The 17,235-nt window shown below is 52.0% G+C and overlaps 4 protein-coding genes and 1 non-coding gene across 5 annotated transcripts; 2 read left to right on the top strand and 3 right to left on the bottom strand.

The window, feature by feature from the left end:
- The first annotated feature begins 547 nt into the window (after positions 1-547).
- C7974DRAFT_199486 (PLC-like phosphodiesterase) lies at positions 548-4,235 on the top strand. Its single transcript, XM_046136747.1, has one exon. The coding sequence runs from the start codon at positions 743-745 to the stop codon at positions 4,094-4,096; it is 3,354 nt and encodes a 1,117-aa protein (XP_045996133.1). The 5' UTR covers positions 548-742; the 3' UTR covers positions 4,097-4,235.
- Positions 4,236-7,765: 3,530 nt separating this feature from the next.
- On the bottom strand, positions 7,766-7,851 carry C7974DRAFT_t81. Its single transcript has one exon. It is a non-coding gene; the product is annotated as a tRNA-Asp (tRNA).
- Positions 7,852-9,794: 1,943 nt separating this feature from the next.
- Positions 9,795-10,904, bottom strand: C7974DRAFT_313563 (uncharacterized protein; the record flags this gene model as incomplete). The annotated part of the gene is made up of 2 exons (XM_046138416.1): positions 9,795-10,044; positions 10,207-10,904. 2 exons carry the CDS (start codon positions 10,902-10,904, stop codon positions 9,795-9,797), a joined length of 948 nt encoding a protein of 315 aa, XP_045996132.1.
- Positions 10,905-11,268: 364 nt separating this feature from the next.
- C7974DRAFT_199368 (amidase signature domain-containing protein) lies at positions 11,269-13,354 on the bottom strand. Its single transcript, XM_046136746.1, has one exon. The coding sequence runs from the start codon at positions 13,194-13,196 to the stop codon at positions 11,529-11,531; it is 1,668 nt and encodes a 555-aa protein (XP_045996131.1). The 5' UTR covers positions 13,197-13,354; the 3' UTR covers positions 11,269-11,528.
- A 2,206-nt stretch (positions 13,355-15,560) lies between these two features.
- Positions 15,561-16,782, top strand: C7974DRAFT_463869 (uncharacterized protein; the record flags this gene model as incomplete). Its single annotated transcript, XM_046146247.1, has 2 exons — positions 15,561-16,445; positions 16,621-16,782. 2 exons carry the CDS (start codon positions 15,561-15,563, stop codon positions 16,687-16,689), a joined length of 954 nt encoding a protein of 317 aa, XP_045996130.1. The 3' UTR covers positions 16,690-16,782.
- Positions 16,783-17,235: the final 453 nt, after the last annotated feature.

Genomic DNA, 17,235 nt, shown 5'->3' with positions numbered 1-17,235 from the left:
GCGCAGGATGAGCGTGTGCTGGTGTAATGTAATATTAGCAAAGATTTTTCAGCGGGCTTGCCTGTTTCCAGGAGAAGCGCGCCAAGCCGCTCGCCGTTTCTCGACACTTGAGCGTACCTGCCCTAAGACGACCGTTCCTTCCACAAGAGCTATCCGTTCCTGCCGTGCTACTCTACAAAGGGAGCTGGGCACATTTACGACTCACACTCACTCCGCACCTCTACCTGCTCGCCTGCGACCTTCGACCATCACCGCATTTGCATACTGCGCCGACAACGAGGTCGTCAGTGTTACACGCTGCATTGATTTGTCCTGCCATTTTGTGCGAACGACCGCATTCGGCAGCACCTAACCCCCACGAGCGGCGCTCCGTAGCAACTACCCAAAATACACCACCCCGGTCACGTCTGCGTCTGCACGTCGCTGCAAGAAATTCAACGCACCTGTCCGCCTCACCAGCTGACCTGCGTCCACACGTTCACGTCCTGCGCGCCCGCCCAGCGCGCTTGTGCACCCCGAACCGTCGTAGCCGAACACGCAGCGCAGCCTACCGCCAATCTCACGATGCACGAAAGCTCGTAGCTCATGCTCACTTAGGACCCCAGCTGGCTGTTGATCCTTTTTTTGCTTTTATTCCCCATTGGCGCCCGTTCGCCGCATCCACTCCTTCAGTTCTCTCTCTGCGCCATGAAGAAGCACTAGCGCTGCCTCACCCTACGCTATCTGCAATTAACCACACATCATGTCGTTGCTCAACGACTCACTCACGCGCCCGCGTATGCCGTCGCCGTCCCCCAGCTTCGCTCGCATGACGGCCGCTATCAGCATTCCCAGCTCTCGAGGCAGTCCGGCTTCCACGCCATCCTACCTCAATGGCTCACTCCAGTCGACACCGGAGGGCATGGTGCCTATGATCTCGAGCTCGCTTCCAGCCGTGCCGTCCTACAGCCTTCCCGAATCACTTTTGCCGCCACCAATGTCAGCGGCACCCACGTCGTCCCCGTCTGCCATGGCTGAGGCCCTTAGCAAAGGACCAGGGTTGATTCGCCGGGTCAGCCGCGGTGCACAGGGCATTCCCAATAGGTTCCGTCGGAATAATTCGCAAGCACACCGAGACAGAAGTCAGGGACCAGTCATTATGCGCCGACGCAGTGACAGCAGGACTGCCGCCGACGGCGAGGCCTGCATCTCTGACTTTGATGCTTTTGAAGAGGAAGAGGCCATCGACGACGCATACGGCGAGCCCATCAACGCGCTGGGCATCTCAAGTAGCCAGCCCAGTGTCAGCTCAATACCAGACTCCACCGTTGTAGCACCGGTGCGCAACTCTCGTCTCGAGCAGGGCACTGTCTTGAGGAAGGTCACAAAGAAAGAGAAGAAAGAGATCAATTTGCGCCTAGATCTGGAATCAGCAAAGGTTTTCTGGGATCCTTCTCGGCCGTCCAAGTGCTTCTACATCGACGATGTCAGAGAGATTCGTTCAGGTCTTGAGGCCAAGCATTACCGCGAGGAAGTCGGCCTCTCAGAAGCCTGGGCACCCTATTGGTTCACGATCGTATACACCGACACATCACGAACAAAGGGCCGCATAAGGACCATGCACCTGATAGCACCTGACATTGGTGTGTTCAACATGTGGACTACGACACTCGAGTCTGTATCTCGCAATCGGATTGACATGATGGCGGGTTTGCTCGGTTTTGCAGACAAGAGTGCAAAGCTTGTTTGGCAGCGCGAGATGAAGAAGCGACTCAATGGTATGGACGGTCCGGACTCTTTGGACTTCCCTAGCACTGTTGAGCTGTGCCGTAACCTACACATCAACTGTACCGAGGCGACTTTACGCATTTACTTCAACAAGGCCGATACCCTGAACACCGGCAGGTTGAACCAAACACAGTTCCTGTACTTCGTAAGACGTCTGAAGGAACGCAAGGATATCAAACAGATATACAAGACGTTCCAGTCCGGATCGAAAGTGGAAATGGATAAACTCGCTTTCTTTTCATTCTTGAGAAATGAGCAGGGTGTTGACGTGACCGAGGACTCGGAGTACTGGTCAAACACCTTTGAGAAGTTTGCACGTGTCACCAAGACTAAAGCGACCCCACTAGAAGGCGGCGAGATCCCGCTGCCTCTGACGATGAGCTTCCCTGCATTCCAAACGTTCCTGACATCGCCTGCGAACTCTGTCCTCAAGCCAGTCGAAAAGGGCCTACAGCTCGATCGTCCCTTGAACGAGTACTTCATCTCTTGTTCTCACAACACCTATCTTCTTGGACGCCAAGTTGCTGGTGAATCAAGCACTGAAGCATACATCACAGCGCTTCAGAAAGGCTGTCGGTGCATCGAGATCGACTGTTGGGATGGTAGTGATGGAAAGCCGGTAGTCATGCACGGTCGCACTCTGACGTCGAGTATATCATTCCACGACACTATCAAGGTTGTCAACAAGTACGCGTTCGTCGAGTCCGAGTACCCCCTGATTCTGTCGCTAGAAGTACATTGTACCGCGGATCAGCAGGCTTTAATGGTCAAAACCATGTGCGAGGAATTTGGCGACAAGTTGGTTCTGCAACCGCTGGATCTCAATTCTCAGACTCTACCATCGCCAGAAGAGCTGAAGAACAGGGTCTTGATCAAGGTCAAGGCTGCATCAGAAGAGCTGGACGCTAAAGCTTTGACCAACGAACTCACAACACGGCGCAGGGAACGCAGCTTCAGCTCTCCTTGGTCTCGACCTATCCAGATGAACGACATGATCATCCCCAACTCACCTCTCATCTCCAGCACGCCATCAATGAGTCCTCCGGAGCATTCAGCCATGTTCTGGACATCTCCTCGCACCTCAACTACCTCAACAAACAACACTGTGCCCACCTCGGCCCTTGTCAGCTCAGCTGAAGATAGCGACAGCCCGCAAGTAACCGCAGCAGAGGAACGCAAAAAGCCCAAGAAAACCAAGACTAGCAACATCACAAGGCTTCTCGGTGATCTTGGCGTATACACAAAAGGGTACAAGTTTACCGACTTCACAACCAGCGATGCCCAATCGTACAATCACATCTTTTCCGTCAATGAACGTGCGTTTGAGAAGATGACAAAGCCTGGTTCGCGAGAAAAGCATCTTCTGGAGGCACACAACATGCGATGTCTGATGCGCGTCTACCCTCATGCTTTCAGGATCAACTCATCCAACTTCGATCCTTTGAAGTTCTGGAGGCGCGGGGTGCAGATGGTCGCACTCAATTGGCAAACATACGATCTCGGACAGCAGCTCAACGAGGCTATGTTCGCAAGTGGCAACGATCGTACAGGTTATGTTCTGAAGCCTGCGGACTTGCGCTTGGAACAGACACCTACGCAGGGTCACAACAAAGCTCCAAAGAAGGAAGTCAAGTTTGCTGTCAAGATCATCTCCGCCCAGCAACTACCAAGGCCCCGTGGCCTGGCACAAGACGCCAACATCAACCCTTATGTCGAGTTTGAGATGTACAGTGCCGAAGACAACGGAGCTAATGCTGTCGGCGTTGGCGGGCAGGACGCTTCTGCACGCAACGGTCACTCAGGTATCGGTAACCCACTACGGAAACGGACGCGCATTGTCGAGGGCAACGGGTACAACCCGGTCTTTGATAGTGAACTCCAATTGACCGTTCGCACCCGCTTTCCCAGTCTAGTCTTTGTGCGCTGGACCGTCTGGAACTCACTCGACGCTCGCACTACCAACCATGCTCCGCTAGCTACTTTCACAGCCAAACTCAACAGCATCCAACAAGGTTACCGCCATCTGCCACTGTTCGACAGTAATGGTGAACAGTACCTATTCTCGACTCTATTCTGCCAGATCAAGAAGCAGGATATCGTTGATGCTCCAGAACAAGTCCTGGAGCGCACGGGCTCCCGCAGGTCTTCAATCGAGCCGGCCAGTCCATCAATTGAAGCCATAAATGCCAACCCAAAACGCAACTTCGTCAGACGTCTGATAAGCCGAGCTCCCAGCGAGCGCACCAGGCGCAAAGAGGAGCGAATCACTAGCGAATCTCGCGAGTCAGACCTGGACTTCATAAGTCGCTCAAGCACGTTCGAGCGGTAACTAGCGCCTGTCAAAGTACCCCACCCAGCTGACGACGACATCTACGACACCGCAGACCATCGCCACGCGTCTTCACTGAAGGCGTCTGTTGCATCGTACACCCCTCACTTGTACCATCGTTTATCATGGAGTTTGCCGGCGTTTCGGACCCAGCTCAAGGCCCTGTCGTAGGTCACGCCACGGCAAGGGTCGCGGCCTCACGCTTCCAACCTACCATTCTCGGACCTACTACCTACATTGAGTGGCCAGCGCCGCACGCACATCGTCCTCCCAGACGATGTCATCCATTCGCCTTCGCAACCTGCACACTGCTCTCAAGAACCACTCACATGGATGTAGGGCATTAGTCCTTCGGATCAGTCGACAACACGACGATCCTTGTTTGCTTCACTTTGCATTTCGCATATACCCTTTCCTTTTCTTGCATTTGCGGTGCATTGGGGCTATTGTCACAGGGTCACATAGGAGCTTCCCTGTCACCTTGTTGTCACAGCAATACTTCGGCGATATCCTAGATGTTTCTTTCCCTTCCGAGCTTCGTTGCTCCGTCAGTTTGACACCTGTTGTATTCTCGCTGTTTCCTTTGTTTACTTCTGTACATTCACGAAGCTACGACTCCACTTTCGATTCGAATCTGCACTTTCCATTTACCCGGACCGCTCGCTCGGTGAGCAGCCAAAAGGGCATTTAATCAGTGTCCTGTGGTTGGCTATCTGTCGATCTTCACTTCTTCCTCGTCGTGGGACCAACCCACTCTGGCGCACATGCATGCAGGACATCTCTTTGTAACAGGAATTGCCCATCCCTTCGACTAGGGTCGGGCCGGCCTGGCTGATCTGGATGAGATGGACATTGGCAAATGCACGTCTCGGCCCTTTTTCAGCATTTGTGAGGATTTCACTTTCGCAAGGTCACATAGGGATAGATGAACATGGAGGATACAAACTACGTAGCAGCCCAAAGGTCAAAATAGAAACGATACCATTAGGCTTCTTCATGAACGCCGCACTTCAAATTTCCGCCTTCTCCACCTTCATGCATTGCATCATCACGGTTTGCAGGTTGCCATGGGACCTACTAGTGGCCACCTTCCCATTCAACGCTCGAAGCCGAGACATTGTCCGAGTTTTTCACCTCAGCTAAGCACGAGCGATGTTTGCATGTTTTCCGGCGGGAGCTGCCGTGCAATCGCTATCGAAGATTGCATTGACGTGTCTAGCCTCCCGTGCTATTTCCTTAGTGTCAGTTCACGCGCTCACTGCCAACGAGGCAGCTCTTCTGCACTAACATAGCGCCGAGACCACCGCTTGACCAAGGCAGTAAGCGGAAGGAGGCAAGCCGCATGCTCACCCGACCGTGCAAGGCCTCGACAACGCCAAAAAGTAAGGCCAGAGCGCGAGCGCAAAACTCTGCAGAATTTCCGGCCAACTATTCCGCGCTGCTGGTCGCGAGCGGGAACCGTTGTTCCCCCGCACCAGGCACGTTCTGGACGCACAAGGGGCGGGTTCTCCGCAAGCCACGCGCAAGCGCCCCTCGGCTGCCGATTGCGATGTGTGTTGCCTTGTTGCCTACTTGGCTGGACGACATCGCCGCCATTACGAGCTCCAGGACAGCGGCAATTCCTTTTGTTCGCAGAAGCGGGGCAAGCGTGCTTTGGGACCCACGGCTAAAGACAGCATGTGGCTGTAGGAGCGGCATTCCAGCTGTGCTTGTGCCATACGAAGTGAGGCTTGGGGGTTAGCTGCATGCATGCGCATGTCGTGTTCATGGAGTGATACGATGGAGCCACCCTGGTTGCTATGCTGAGTACCCCACGCACAAGATAGACAGCTTTATGCATGTCGCGCAGGACGCATGCACCTCTCCGCTTTGCGCCACCTGTTTGCTCGAAAAAAATTAAGTTTGACCATTGCTGACATGGAGATTGGATTCGCTAATGTGAAGGATGGCTAAGCTTGGCCGCATGCAATGCCATTTACATACCAGGGCGTACAGGCACAAGCCGATGATTCGGGACTACTGAGCTTTGTAGCTACTCCGGGTGCTGCGAAACTCCTCATAGGTCGGTTTAGGCTGGTCAGGAGGATCGTCCTGTACAGAGTACACGGTTCGCAGCTAGTGTGCAGTGCGTCTCACACTGCTGATTATCACTCGACACACCGAGATGGTTTTCCCCGGATATGGAAAAGTGCACTATGTTTTGGGCCTTTGTCCGCATACCGGAGATGTTCGCCAGTGAGAATTACGTGCATATGGTCGATATCAGATCAGATTGTGTCACGCTCTGATCGGCGAGGTAGAACGGTGAACTGAGTCCCAAGATAAAGTCGATGGCGTATCATGATTGCTCTGTAACCCACAAATGAAGCGACCTTGGAACTTGGTGGAGGATCCTTAGTGCGAGATGGACTCTCCTCAGTGTGATGTTCAGCGTATGTTAGACGCAGAAGTGCAACCTCCCACAACATGGAAGGTCCGAATTCTTCTGTGCAACAAACGTACAGACTGGTACGTGTCGATCCCTCTGACGAGCTGAACATGCGCTTGTGGCTTGCTTACTCATACTCATTGTTCTGTGTAAGTTGGCTGCATTCGTCAGAACATATCGCCTAGCTAGCTGAATAGTTCCGGTCAAGCACCTCACTTTACGGAATTGGAATTGCTTGCATACTACAATATCCACTGATCAGCAGTTCGCATCGTTTGTCTGCAGATGAAGTATCCATGCCGAAGCATTCGGTACTTTGTTGCTATTCGCTCATCGTTTTCTCGAGCTGACGGTGCTCTGCGTTATCGTGACCTCACGAAGCGCGAATTGCGGCATGCAATATAAGGTGGCAGCCCTCGTTTCCGGTAGAGATCTCTAGAATGTCGCCGAGGTGGCGAGTCGTTCAACTCCTTGGAGTAATAAGGTATGGCTGTCCGCTGTTTTGCCACTTTGTCGGCAGAGGGAAGTCGCGTTTGGCGCTCGTGCCGCTGGAAACATGTCTTACTTAGTGCTGTTGTTTTGCTACTTTCGAGTCTCCTGATTGCACATAGAGTGCCACTGCAGCACTTTTTTGCATGCAACTCACGAGTAGGCGTAGAACCATCTGGACTGGTAGAGGTGGTTGCTAATCCACACCATTATTTTTCAGCCACGGCCCGAACTGGGACTGGTCGATTTGGATGTTATGGTCTAGAAAAAGGACCATTGATGAAAGTACCTCTCACGTTTCAGGAAAAAACTGCGATAAGCAACCACCAAGCTCATTGACTTTGACACAGAGCTTGTAGCTATCATACCTAAAGCTAAGATTCAGTTCAGTATTGCCTATGCTGTAGGCAAAAGAACATTCTGTAGAGTTCACTTGCATTTCTTAGCTGTTGCGAGCCGGCATAATCGTGATCCATCGTTGTTAGCCATATACATGGTGTGCTTCGACGCAGCAATGTAGAGGGTATCCATGATTCTAACGGATTCAAGGGTGTTAGATCAGAAAGTTAGAACACACACCTGAGAGACATGAATGCGTTGTCATAAAAAATCGTTGTCGGTAATCTTATGTTGGTGATGTCGTTAGCCCAAAATTCTCAGCCGAGGCACGATACTGACGCACAGATCGCACATCACAAGCAAAAATCTGAGCGTCGAACATTGATACACCAAATCAGTAAAAAGAATCGTATCTCTCCGACGGGGAATCGAACCCCGGCCTCCTGCGAGCTGTCCTGTGAATGACAAGCAGAAATACTGACCACTATACTATCGAAGATATCCAACTTGTAGTTGGGAAGAGATGTGATCGATGGAATAGTGACGGCTTGGTACGTATATATATACAGTCAAGGAGCAATGAAAAGCTTTACCTTGATTACCAAGCGGGCAGAGATTATTCCCATGCTCATTCATATACATCTCACTCATGGCAGAGTCAGTCAGCTGCACTTTCCCGCATTGAAAACTCTGTTGTCGTGTGAGGAATTTTTTTGGAGGCAACATCACCCAATCAACCACCTGAATTACGTTGTTAGATGAAGTTGTTTTTTTCTGCTCATGAGTTGCTGGGGTCAGCGACGTTTGATCATCATAGCGCAGGTTCACATCTATTGTTGACAGAGGTTAAAATTTCAATTTCTGGTTACCTTGGATGCTTGCCTGCCCAGCACGCAAGATGGAATGGAATACTGTACAGTTTCATGGTCAATGCTGCACCTACAGGGGGCTGACTCTCCCGCTGATATCTCACGGGTAGTCATTGAGAGTTTGGCCAATCTTGAACAGCTGCGACACTCTTCTAGAGCATCTAACTTGCTGAATGTATGCCACGCCGGCACACTGTATCAAACCCCCCCCCCCTGTAGGTACATCTGATCAGCCACTTGGCGCTCTTGTGGAGTCTGAATCGGTCCTATCACAGTCCAGAAGCCACAAGACTACTACTAAGTGGATATGATTTAAAAGCTTTAACTCTAGCAAGAACCGGTTTTGTGAGATTAGCCGTCCTTCCGTCCCGATGCTGCGTTTTGCCAAGTAGCTGAGTTGGAAGTAATTGGGTGCGGTGATAAAACTGGCAGATTGTGGCTCAGCTTCCTCGTTCAATCTGGGCCCTCCTGAGTGAGAAATCTTAATTCCCATGCACTGTTGTGAATGTTGTGAAGAGAGTCAGAGGCACGAAAAGAAGATGTGACCCCACGATCACTGGGTCCTGACAGTGATGATACATAGCTAGTGGAGAGGCTGGAGAGGCTATCGGCGGCGACAAAGCATTGAATATCCTGGTCAAATAGGACATGAATGTATGCTGCGACCCAGCGCGAAGGAATCCAGCAGCTGATGCTCCCATCTCAATATTAAAGTCACCCGGAACGGAGGAATAGAGGAATAGAGGAACAGCAGAAGCTGTCTTCTACCAGAGCGCACAGAGTTGAGTCAGATCTGCGAGCTTTGCAGATCACAATTGACATTGGTCCTATAGCGGTAATGATCCTAAAAGCAAGAAGCACTAGTAGGTCTGTTCTGTAGCTTTGATGCCAAGAGGCATGCTTCAGACCAGGATAACTGTACCCAGATCCCACCTGCCGAACACCGGGTAACAAATCTGTTGCCCTGGGGAACTGTTTCGCCCTGGGTCCTCTTGGTCCCGCAAAACCCACTCCAAATGGTTGTTCTCACGCGACATGCGTGGTGCTTCGCCCCATCGCACACATATTATGTACAATCGCGGACTTTGATATGATTGCCCGAGTATCGGGTGAGACGACAGCGTGCCATTTTTGTTGCATTAGAGATCGTCGACTTCGTGTTGCGACCAATACAGCGGAAGAGCCAGATCTGCGAGTGCGCGGGTGGAGGAACTCACAGCCCGCATGTGTATGCCGAAGATGCAGGTCATTCGTCCACAGGCAACTGTGACTTGAAGGGGTGAGTCTGCTCCAAGACAGATCTCCGCTGGGGAAGATTGATCATCGAGACCAAACCGGCAAGCACGAAGTTTGTCGCACCGGATGGTCGACATGGATGTCATTGATGACACGTCCACGATTCGCTTTCGTTTTGCAATCCATTGGCCTGCTGGCGTTTGCACAATCGTCAGCTGTCCTAGACCTCTCCAGTCAGAGTATCCTCGGTTTGACCGAGTGGTACGCCTTACACAGGTTGTGTACAGCGAGTGGATTTACCGTAGTCAAGACTACGAACTATGACGACAGCCTCAGTTCAGGTGGGTTGGCCAGAGCGTAAAATCTTCCCCAGCATCCAGTGTGAGAATCTGAGGGCCGGCATGATCATCGCAGCTACAACTCGTGAAATGGCCTCGTGTAGCTTCCAAAGGATGGTTTCTTGGAGCTGATCCGCACTCATCTCTTTAACCTCTTCAATCTGTTCCCTGATGCGGGCAGCCTTGCTAGGAAGTTCCAGCCCAAGAAATAAGTAGAGACCGACGACGATGTACTCCATGATTACTTGCCTATCACAAAATGTTAGCGACAATGGATGGTTAACTTATGCGTATTCGGGAGGACGATCGCAAGGGACCAGATAGAAGCCGTTGCAGCTCAGAGAACCTCAAGTCCTGGTATCTGATGACAAGCAGAGTAGGTGTGGTGGCGCTGATGGGGCAGGTACGTACATGCACAATTGAGTCGTAACATCGCCGGAAATAACGTTGAATCGCATGTCAGAAGTTTTGTCGACCCAGCTTTCGAATGCGAAGCATGTCATATAGACGATATCGACGACGAAGAATGGCAGACTGAGGACAACAGTAGTCAGAATCTTGACTTCTTGAGAATCCGCGAGATAGAGACGGGCTGAGATGACTGCTGTAGCCCAAATAAGGATTAAGAAACAGACGATGTAAAGACCGATGCCAGCCTTTGTTGCCTCCGTTGCCGAGAACGTAGGGCTGTTGTCGCGAGAGTCCGGATCAATACCACCAGCTACTATGAGGATGAATGAAATGATGAGAGGAACGTGCACAAAAAGCAAGATCCATTGCATACGGCGTCCTTTCGGTTTGGTCGTCGTGTTGAGAAGACTGCTGGTTGACATGAAGAGTGGTGTGAGGCCCATAGAGGTAAGAATTGCAACGCCGGACGAAACGCTTGTATTAGAAACGTCGACTGCGATGGGCGTGAGCTGTGTGGTCGCCAAATCCATGGACACCTGCACCAGCCGGCAAACACATAATGCCGTAAGCCAGACCCATGGCCAGCTCCGCCCCAGGCCTTGGCGCAGAATCAGGTAGAGTGAGGTTACGAGGTAGATGAAGAAAACGACGAGAGTGACGATGTTGACGATAGCGGCATAGCGGAGCGATTTAACCATCTGTGCTGTTGAAGAAGCATGGTAGACGCCGTGGAGAACAAGGAGATCAGATCTCAGGAAGATGACAACCTCCCACTGAGCTTGGACTGTTAGCGTTCTGGGCATCTTGGCACATGGTCACGTGTTGTAGCTCCCTATCCGCGAGCTTCCATAAAGCGAGTGCACGGGTATTGAAATCTTCGTGATACCATCGTTCCCTATCTTTGCGTCTCTCTGGAGCTTGCAGCGCTTTGTGTTGCCTACGAAAGATGTTCGTCGACCCGTGAAGTTTGCCACCGTTCCCGGCTGTGTCGCGGCTGTGCTAGCCACGGACCATTGCCGGACGTCATCTCACAGTTTGCATGATTTCCCTGTAAAAATACCGATCGTCGCCTCACCGACAACGGTCTACCTAGTCGATACAGGTGGGTTCGAGAAATACTCCGAGAATTTGTCTTCAGGCGTATTCTCTTTCAATTTTCAGCAGAATACGATGTACGCTGTGTTTACGTGAAGTTTTATTTGTGCCTGAGGCCAACAGCTGGATTGAGACGAGACGTGGCCGCGAGCGCATGGGCTGTTAAGTGCGACCTACGCAGACCACAATTTCTTTCGCAAAAAGCGGGCGGTTGTATAGCAAGTTACCTACAAAGTGCCCAGTGGATATTCAGGGCTGACGTTCTCCTTGTTTGGTCTGACAACTGGTACAGATTCGTAGTGTACTACCTCCACGACCTCCTTCGTCCACACTGGTGGCCTCCTGATCTTCGTCAATTGCTCGATTGCATATCCAATGCCCAGTAATTTCTTCTCGTCCCAATGCCTACCCATAATCTCCATACCTATTGGCACACCGATCGGTGCGTCTTCGCTCGGCTCACTGAAACCCACAGGGACCGTCACCACCGGCACGCCTGTAAGCGCTGCTAGAATGCCGTTGCGACCACTCTGCGACGGAGATCCAATCTTCACAACTAGGTTTTTTTGCTCTGGGTAGATGATAGCGTCTAGAGTGTTTGCAGCGAAGGTTTGTTGCAATGCGAGAGTTAGATTGCGTATACCGCTTTGACGTTGGATGTATGACTCGTTGCTTGTTGATGATACTAATGCGGTGTTGACATACTCGTACTGGGTCGGCAGTACAAGGAACTGACCGCCAGACCCATTAACTGCTTTGTGCGAATATAGCTCGTTGAGCGTTTTGGGGTGTCGACCGGAAAGCGAAGGACGCTGTAAATACTCGTCCATCAATTCGCGATACTCGTAGCGCTGAACGTCGAGAGCAGCCTGAATGGCTGTTGCGTTGTATATAGTCTCATCAATTGGAACAAAAGTGACGCTCTCCACCTCTAGCTTGGACATCAACGCATCCATGGCGGTATTGACCGGGGTGACCTCCGCCGAATCGGTACGGTTGAAAAAGCCATTGAGGACCCCAATGCGAAGTCCACTGAGCTTAGCGATCGAAAGTGACGACGCATAGTCAATGTTCTGATTCGTTGAGGGAACAAGTGCTGTCGCGTTGTCCTTAGCATCATAGCCAGTAGAAGCCATGACTGTCAGAGCCGTAGCGACGTCTTTCACCGATCTTCCGATTGGGCCAATGGTGTCGTGGGTGTATGATATGGGTAAAATTCCAGTGCGTGTGACAAGGCCTCTTGTAGGACGAATGCTACACAACGAATTGGCCGATGCAGGGCTACGTAGTGAGTTGACAGTGTCTGTGCCAGTGCCGAAGACGCAGAAAGAAGACGCAACCGCCGCTCCTGTGCCACCAGAGCTGCCACCAGGCGTTCGTGTGGCATCATACGGATTGATTGTTTGTCCACCCAAAGAGGATACGCTAATTCCTTCCAGCGCGAGCTCATGCAGGTTGGTCTTGCCTAGAATGATAGCTCCTGCATTCTTGAGTGCCGTCACGCTGGGCGCATCCTCAGTCGGTTGAGATTCTGCAAGCGCGATACTAGCTCCTGTCGTTGGCATATCTTCGGTGTCGTAGTTGTCTTTCAGTAGCACAGGAACGCAGAAAAGAGATCCGGTCGCATTCCCTGCCAAGAGTTGCTCGTCGAGAGCGTCCGCAGCTTTTAATGCATTAGGGTTCAACGTGATGATGGCGTTCGTCCGGTGGTTGTGAGCTTCGATGCGGGCAATGAAAGCCGAGACCACCTCTCGACACGTCGATAACTTGGTGTAAAGTGCATGGTGGACTGAGTCGATTGTCGCCTCGCGAGCGTCGAAAGGCATTGGTGTTGTTGCTGCCACCAACGTTCGGCTACAGATCGCAGCAATGACCAACCTGAAGGCAGATACCATGCTGGGAGCTTACTTCAGCAATTGTCTCGAAGGCCGGATATATGCCATTACCACTCGCAGCACAGAGCTGCTTTATATCATCCGACGTCCACTTTTTAACGAGTGCAAGGCCCAGGGTAGAAGTCGTAGACGCTCTTAGCTGTGCTTGGCTTGCGGCAGGTATCGCGATATGTAAGCTCAGTCATTGACCTTGGTAATGCCTGTGGTACGTCTACGCTTATCGTCGTGATGAGAAAACACCGATAATCGGAGTAGGAATGACGTCGTTGGCACCTGCCTAAAACGTGCTCTTAGCGAAGTTGCCTGATTAAGATGCATGTTGAAGGTCGGAATACAGCATAGACACATCAATTCTCAAGTCGTTATATGTTCAGTGCTGGGCCAGAGGAGCCATTCACTGATAATGCCTTGAAACCGCACCATTTCAATCTCAGCAATATTATCGTCTCTCAGGCGCAATACGCATACACAATTCTTGTGCCTGTGCCCACATTCTCCAAATGCCGAGAACCACATCGCTATACGAGTCCTTAAGCTGTCTGCAAGTCGTAGAGCTTTATGTATGTCGTAGCATGTACATCGCACCTCGTGCTGCGACGCAGCTCCTTCGATCGGATAGAGGAGGGTGCGTGCAAGGCAGACCAAGCGTGATGTGCGAGTCGTCAGGCTGATTAGGTCGTTCTTCGATCGGACGGTCTACATAGCTATCTATGCATCTTAGGGAGAAATTGCAATCTGCTCAGAGGCCAGCGGTTTGTACAGCGCGGCGGTTCTGAACGTGCGCTCAGCAATAAGAATCATAGAACTGCTCGCACCGAGACACAGAGACCGAGAAGCGCCTGGAAGGCCATCTATTGCTATCAGCACTCACCCACGCATCTGTGAGAAAAGGATCTTGACGCACACTCACTCGCTATTTAGGCGCACTTTCCCTTCCTGGCACTGTATGCAGCGAAGGGATTTCAAGTACACAGATGAGTAGCCTGTTACCCATGATGTTTGTTTACGATGTCGACGAAAGTGTCGAGTTCGATGCTTGCTGTGTTTGGCGCGTGTCGACGATGGTGTTGTTTGCCAAGATCAGCGGCGGAGCCTTGACTCCTTGAGGCTCACCAAAACCCCAACACCACACGCCAGAAACTTCACCGTCTGGATAAGATCCACTTAGCACCTCTCTACAGCCTGAGCCACACGATGCGCGACATCCAAGGCCGGAGTGAGGCTTGCCCGAGCACAAAAGCTTCCCCAGACTTTGCTATATCGGGGCTTGCGAAACTTGCGACGTGTCACCAACCCAAACTCTCTCCCTAACTCGGTACAACGAAACTTAAACCCACACCTAACCGCGGTGGGTCGCGCATCACCATCTACAAACACAGACTCGGCACGAGTAATCCGAACATCTTGCATCGGGGTTTCTGCGTGTACCATGCCATTGCACGATTGGGACTGCAACAAGCTGGAAGACGTCTTCTCGACATGTTAGGGGTATCAACTATTTGACTGCAGGAAAGGAGCTGGACTCAAAACCAATACCATGATGCCCATCCTCGTTGTTTGTGATCGTTGTCTGTGGCATTCACCGAATTCTCGCCGGTCGGAGCCAAGACGTATTGCTCTGTTTGCCAACACAGCCTCGCTCAGTTTCACGAGCCTCAGGGATTGATCAAGCAGTCTGCCAAGCTTTACCTTTTGAGACGGCCTGAAGCTTAGGCACCGCCAAAGATAGAGCGAACCGACACTCAAGCGCAGCGGATCTGCAGACTGCATGTGCTCATGCTTGCCTCGGGTACTGTTGCTGGTCCTTGGTTTCGAACAATCACGACTCTAGGACGTTACAGCCGATACCCTACATCTCACCGTCTCATGTTACTTACAGGATCGCATCTATAGGTCGCTTTCTGGTGCAACACCTCATCGGCATGGCGCATTCCGGCACAATCCATGTTCAAGAACCCCACTGAAACAAAAGGACGCAGGTCTCCTCCGATGGATTTCTACCTCATCCGCGTTTCGTGCACCATCTGCAAGACCAAACCTCAGTAACGGTCTATGTTTTCGTGCCTCACTGTCCTCCGCGAAACCTTATCCTTACGCCTTGGCCAAACCTCAGCGCCTCAGCACGTCTGGACTAGTTTGTTGCCGACACAAGTCTACGGATGGCCGGGGACAAGTCTGCAATGGCTCACAACTCGCACTCAGGTATAAATGAGACTTGGACCGCGACTGGAAGAAGAGCATCAGCACTCAGGTTCCCAACCCAGCTTCTACAATAATCACTACTTCTCTTTCATTCTATTAATACCCCTTCTACTCTATCACTTAATCACCATCTGACCGGTTCAGACTATCTTCATCTTCACAATGTACTTCACTACTTCCTCCGTTGTTGCTTTCAGCCTTCTGGCTTCCTCTACCCTTGTGGCTGGCCACGGAGCAATCATTGCTGCCACTGGCGATGCCGGCGGCAATGGCTCTGCCATTGGTGTTGATCCTACAACTCCTCGTGACGGCACCAACCGCAACCCCTTCCAGCAAGACTCCACCCGCTTCCGCGGTGATGCCGCAGCTACCTGCGGTGAGACCCTCGGTGGAGGTGCCAACGATATTCAGGCCGGCACTGCTCAAGTCATGCAGCTTAGCGGAGGCGCTCTTCCTCAGGTCTCCGCTGGCGGTGCCCTTATGATGACCGTCCACCAGGTCAACTCTGATGGTGCTGGTCCTTACAAGTGCATGATCGACGCCACTGGTACTGGTACCAACTGGGTCCCCATGACCGTCACCCAGAACCTTCAGGGTAACGACCGCGGTCGCAACCGGGACACTCAGTTGCAGGATCAACCCCTCAATGTCCAGGTCGCCGCTACTCAGACCTGCACAGGAACTGTTGCTGGACAAAGCAACGTCTGCATGGTCCGCTGCGAGAACCCCGCTCGTGCTGGACCTTTCGGTGGCTGCGTTCCCGTCCAGATGGCTGGCGCTGCTGCTGCTGCACCCGCAGCCGGTGCTGCTGCCCCTGCCGCTGCCGCTCCTGCTGCTGGTGCCGCAGGTGCCGCCGCCCCTGCCGCTGGTACTGCTACTGGAGCTACCGGAGCTACCGGTGCCGTCCCCGCAACCGGCGCCGCCGCCGGTACCGCTGGCACTGCTGGCACTGCTGGTACTGCTGGCACTGCCGGTGTTGCCACAGGCGCTACTACTGGCGCTGCTACTGGCGCCAACTCCGTCTCTTCTCCCGCTCAGCGCCGCAAGGTCACTCCTGCTCTCACCGCAGATGATCAGGAGGAGGAGCTCGAGCTTCTCGAGGACGAGGAGTAAGCTTCTTAGCTACTCTATCCAACGACAACGACAACGATACATGTACGCAAGGCAACGAGCGAAGGGTGTGTTTGACTAGTAGTGTAAATACCAAGCAATGTTTTATTAGTACATGAGGATGAGCGGTGGAGTGCGATGTATTCCTGCTGGTCTGCGACCAGAGGATGGCACTGTATGAGGTGGTGGTAGATGGTAGTGGAGAAGTGGTTGCGTAGAGTCTGGATTGGGAACCCGGTCTTTTTCGCTCCTTTGTAATAGTTATTATTCAGTCTATCAAATGCTGTTTCCTATAATTCTTGCACATGCGCGATTCTACCCTTTGCACATTCAGCTTTTGAACAAGCAGGAAGCCAGCATCTACAGCTTCATCAACTCCATTTTACAGCCTGAGAAACAAGGTAGTCCAGCTAAGCTTTGATGCGCATTGTGTGGCTGAAGCCTGATCTGAGGCATGGATGTCACCAGACAGAGTTTCAGACCGTTTCACATGGACCCCCAGATCCGTCGCACAGACCGGACGATGTCTTAACAAACCACGGAAACGACTTGTGAACGCTCCCGTTCAACACCAAACCTGAAAAACGTACCGTAGTTTACGAGCGCATAATTATTGTAGATAACCGTCCTGGCAGTTGCGGACGAGCAGTCGTGTATGCGGAAGCAACATGATTTAAGACGCAGCACTAACAAATATCTAACATTGTGATTTGAGAACACTGACTGC

Source organism: Boeremia exigua (assembly GCF_020726555.1).
Source record: "Boeremia exigua strain MPI-SDFR-AT-0100 chromosome Unknown C7974scaffold_7, whole genome shotgun sequence".
In the NCBI taxonomy this organism is placed as follows: domain Eukaryota; kingdom Fungi; phylum Ascomycota; class Dothideomycetes; order Pleosporales; family Didymellaceae; genus Boeremia; species Boeremia exigua.
Note: the sequence above shows the minus strand (reverse complement) of the source record. Positions and strands in the feature narration are given on the sequence as shown.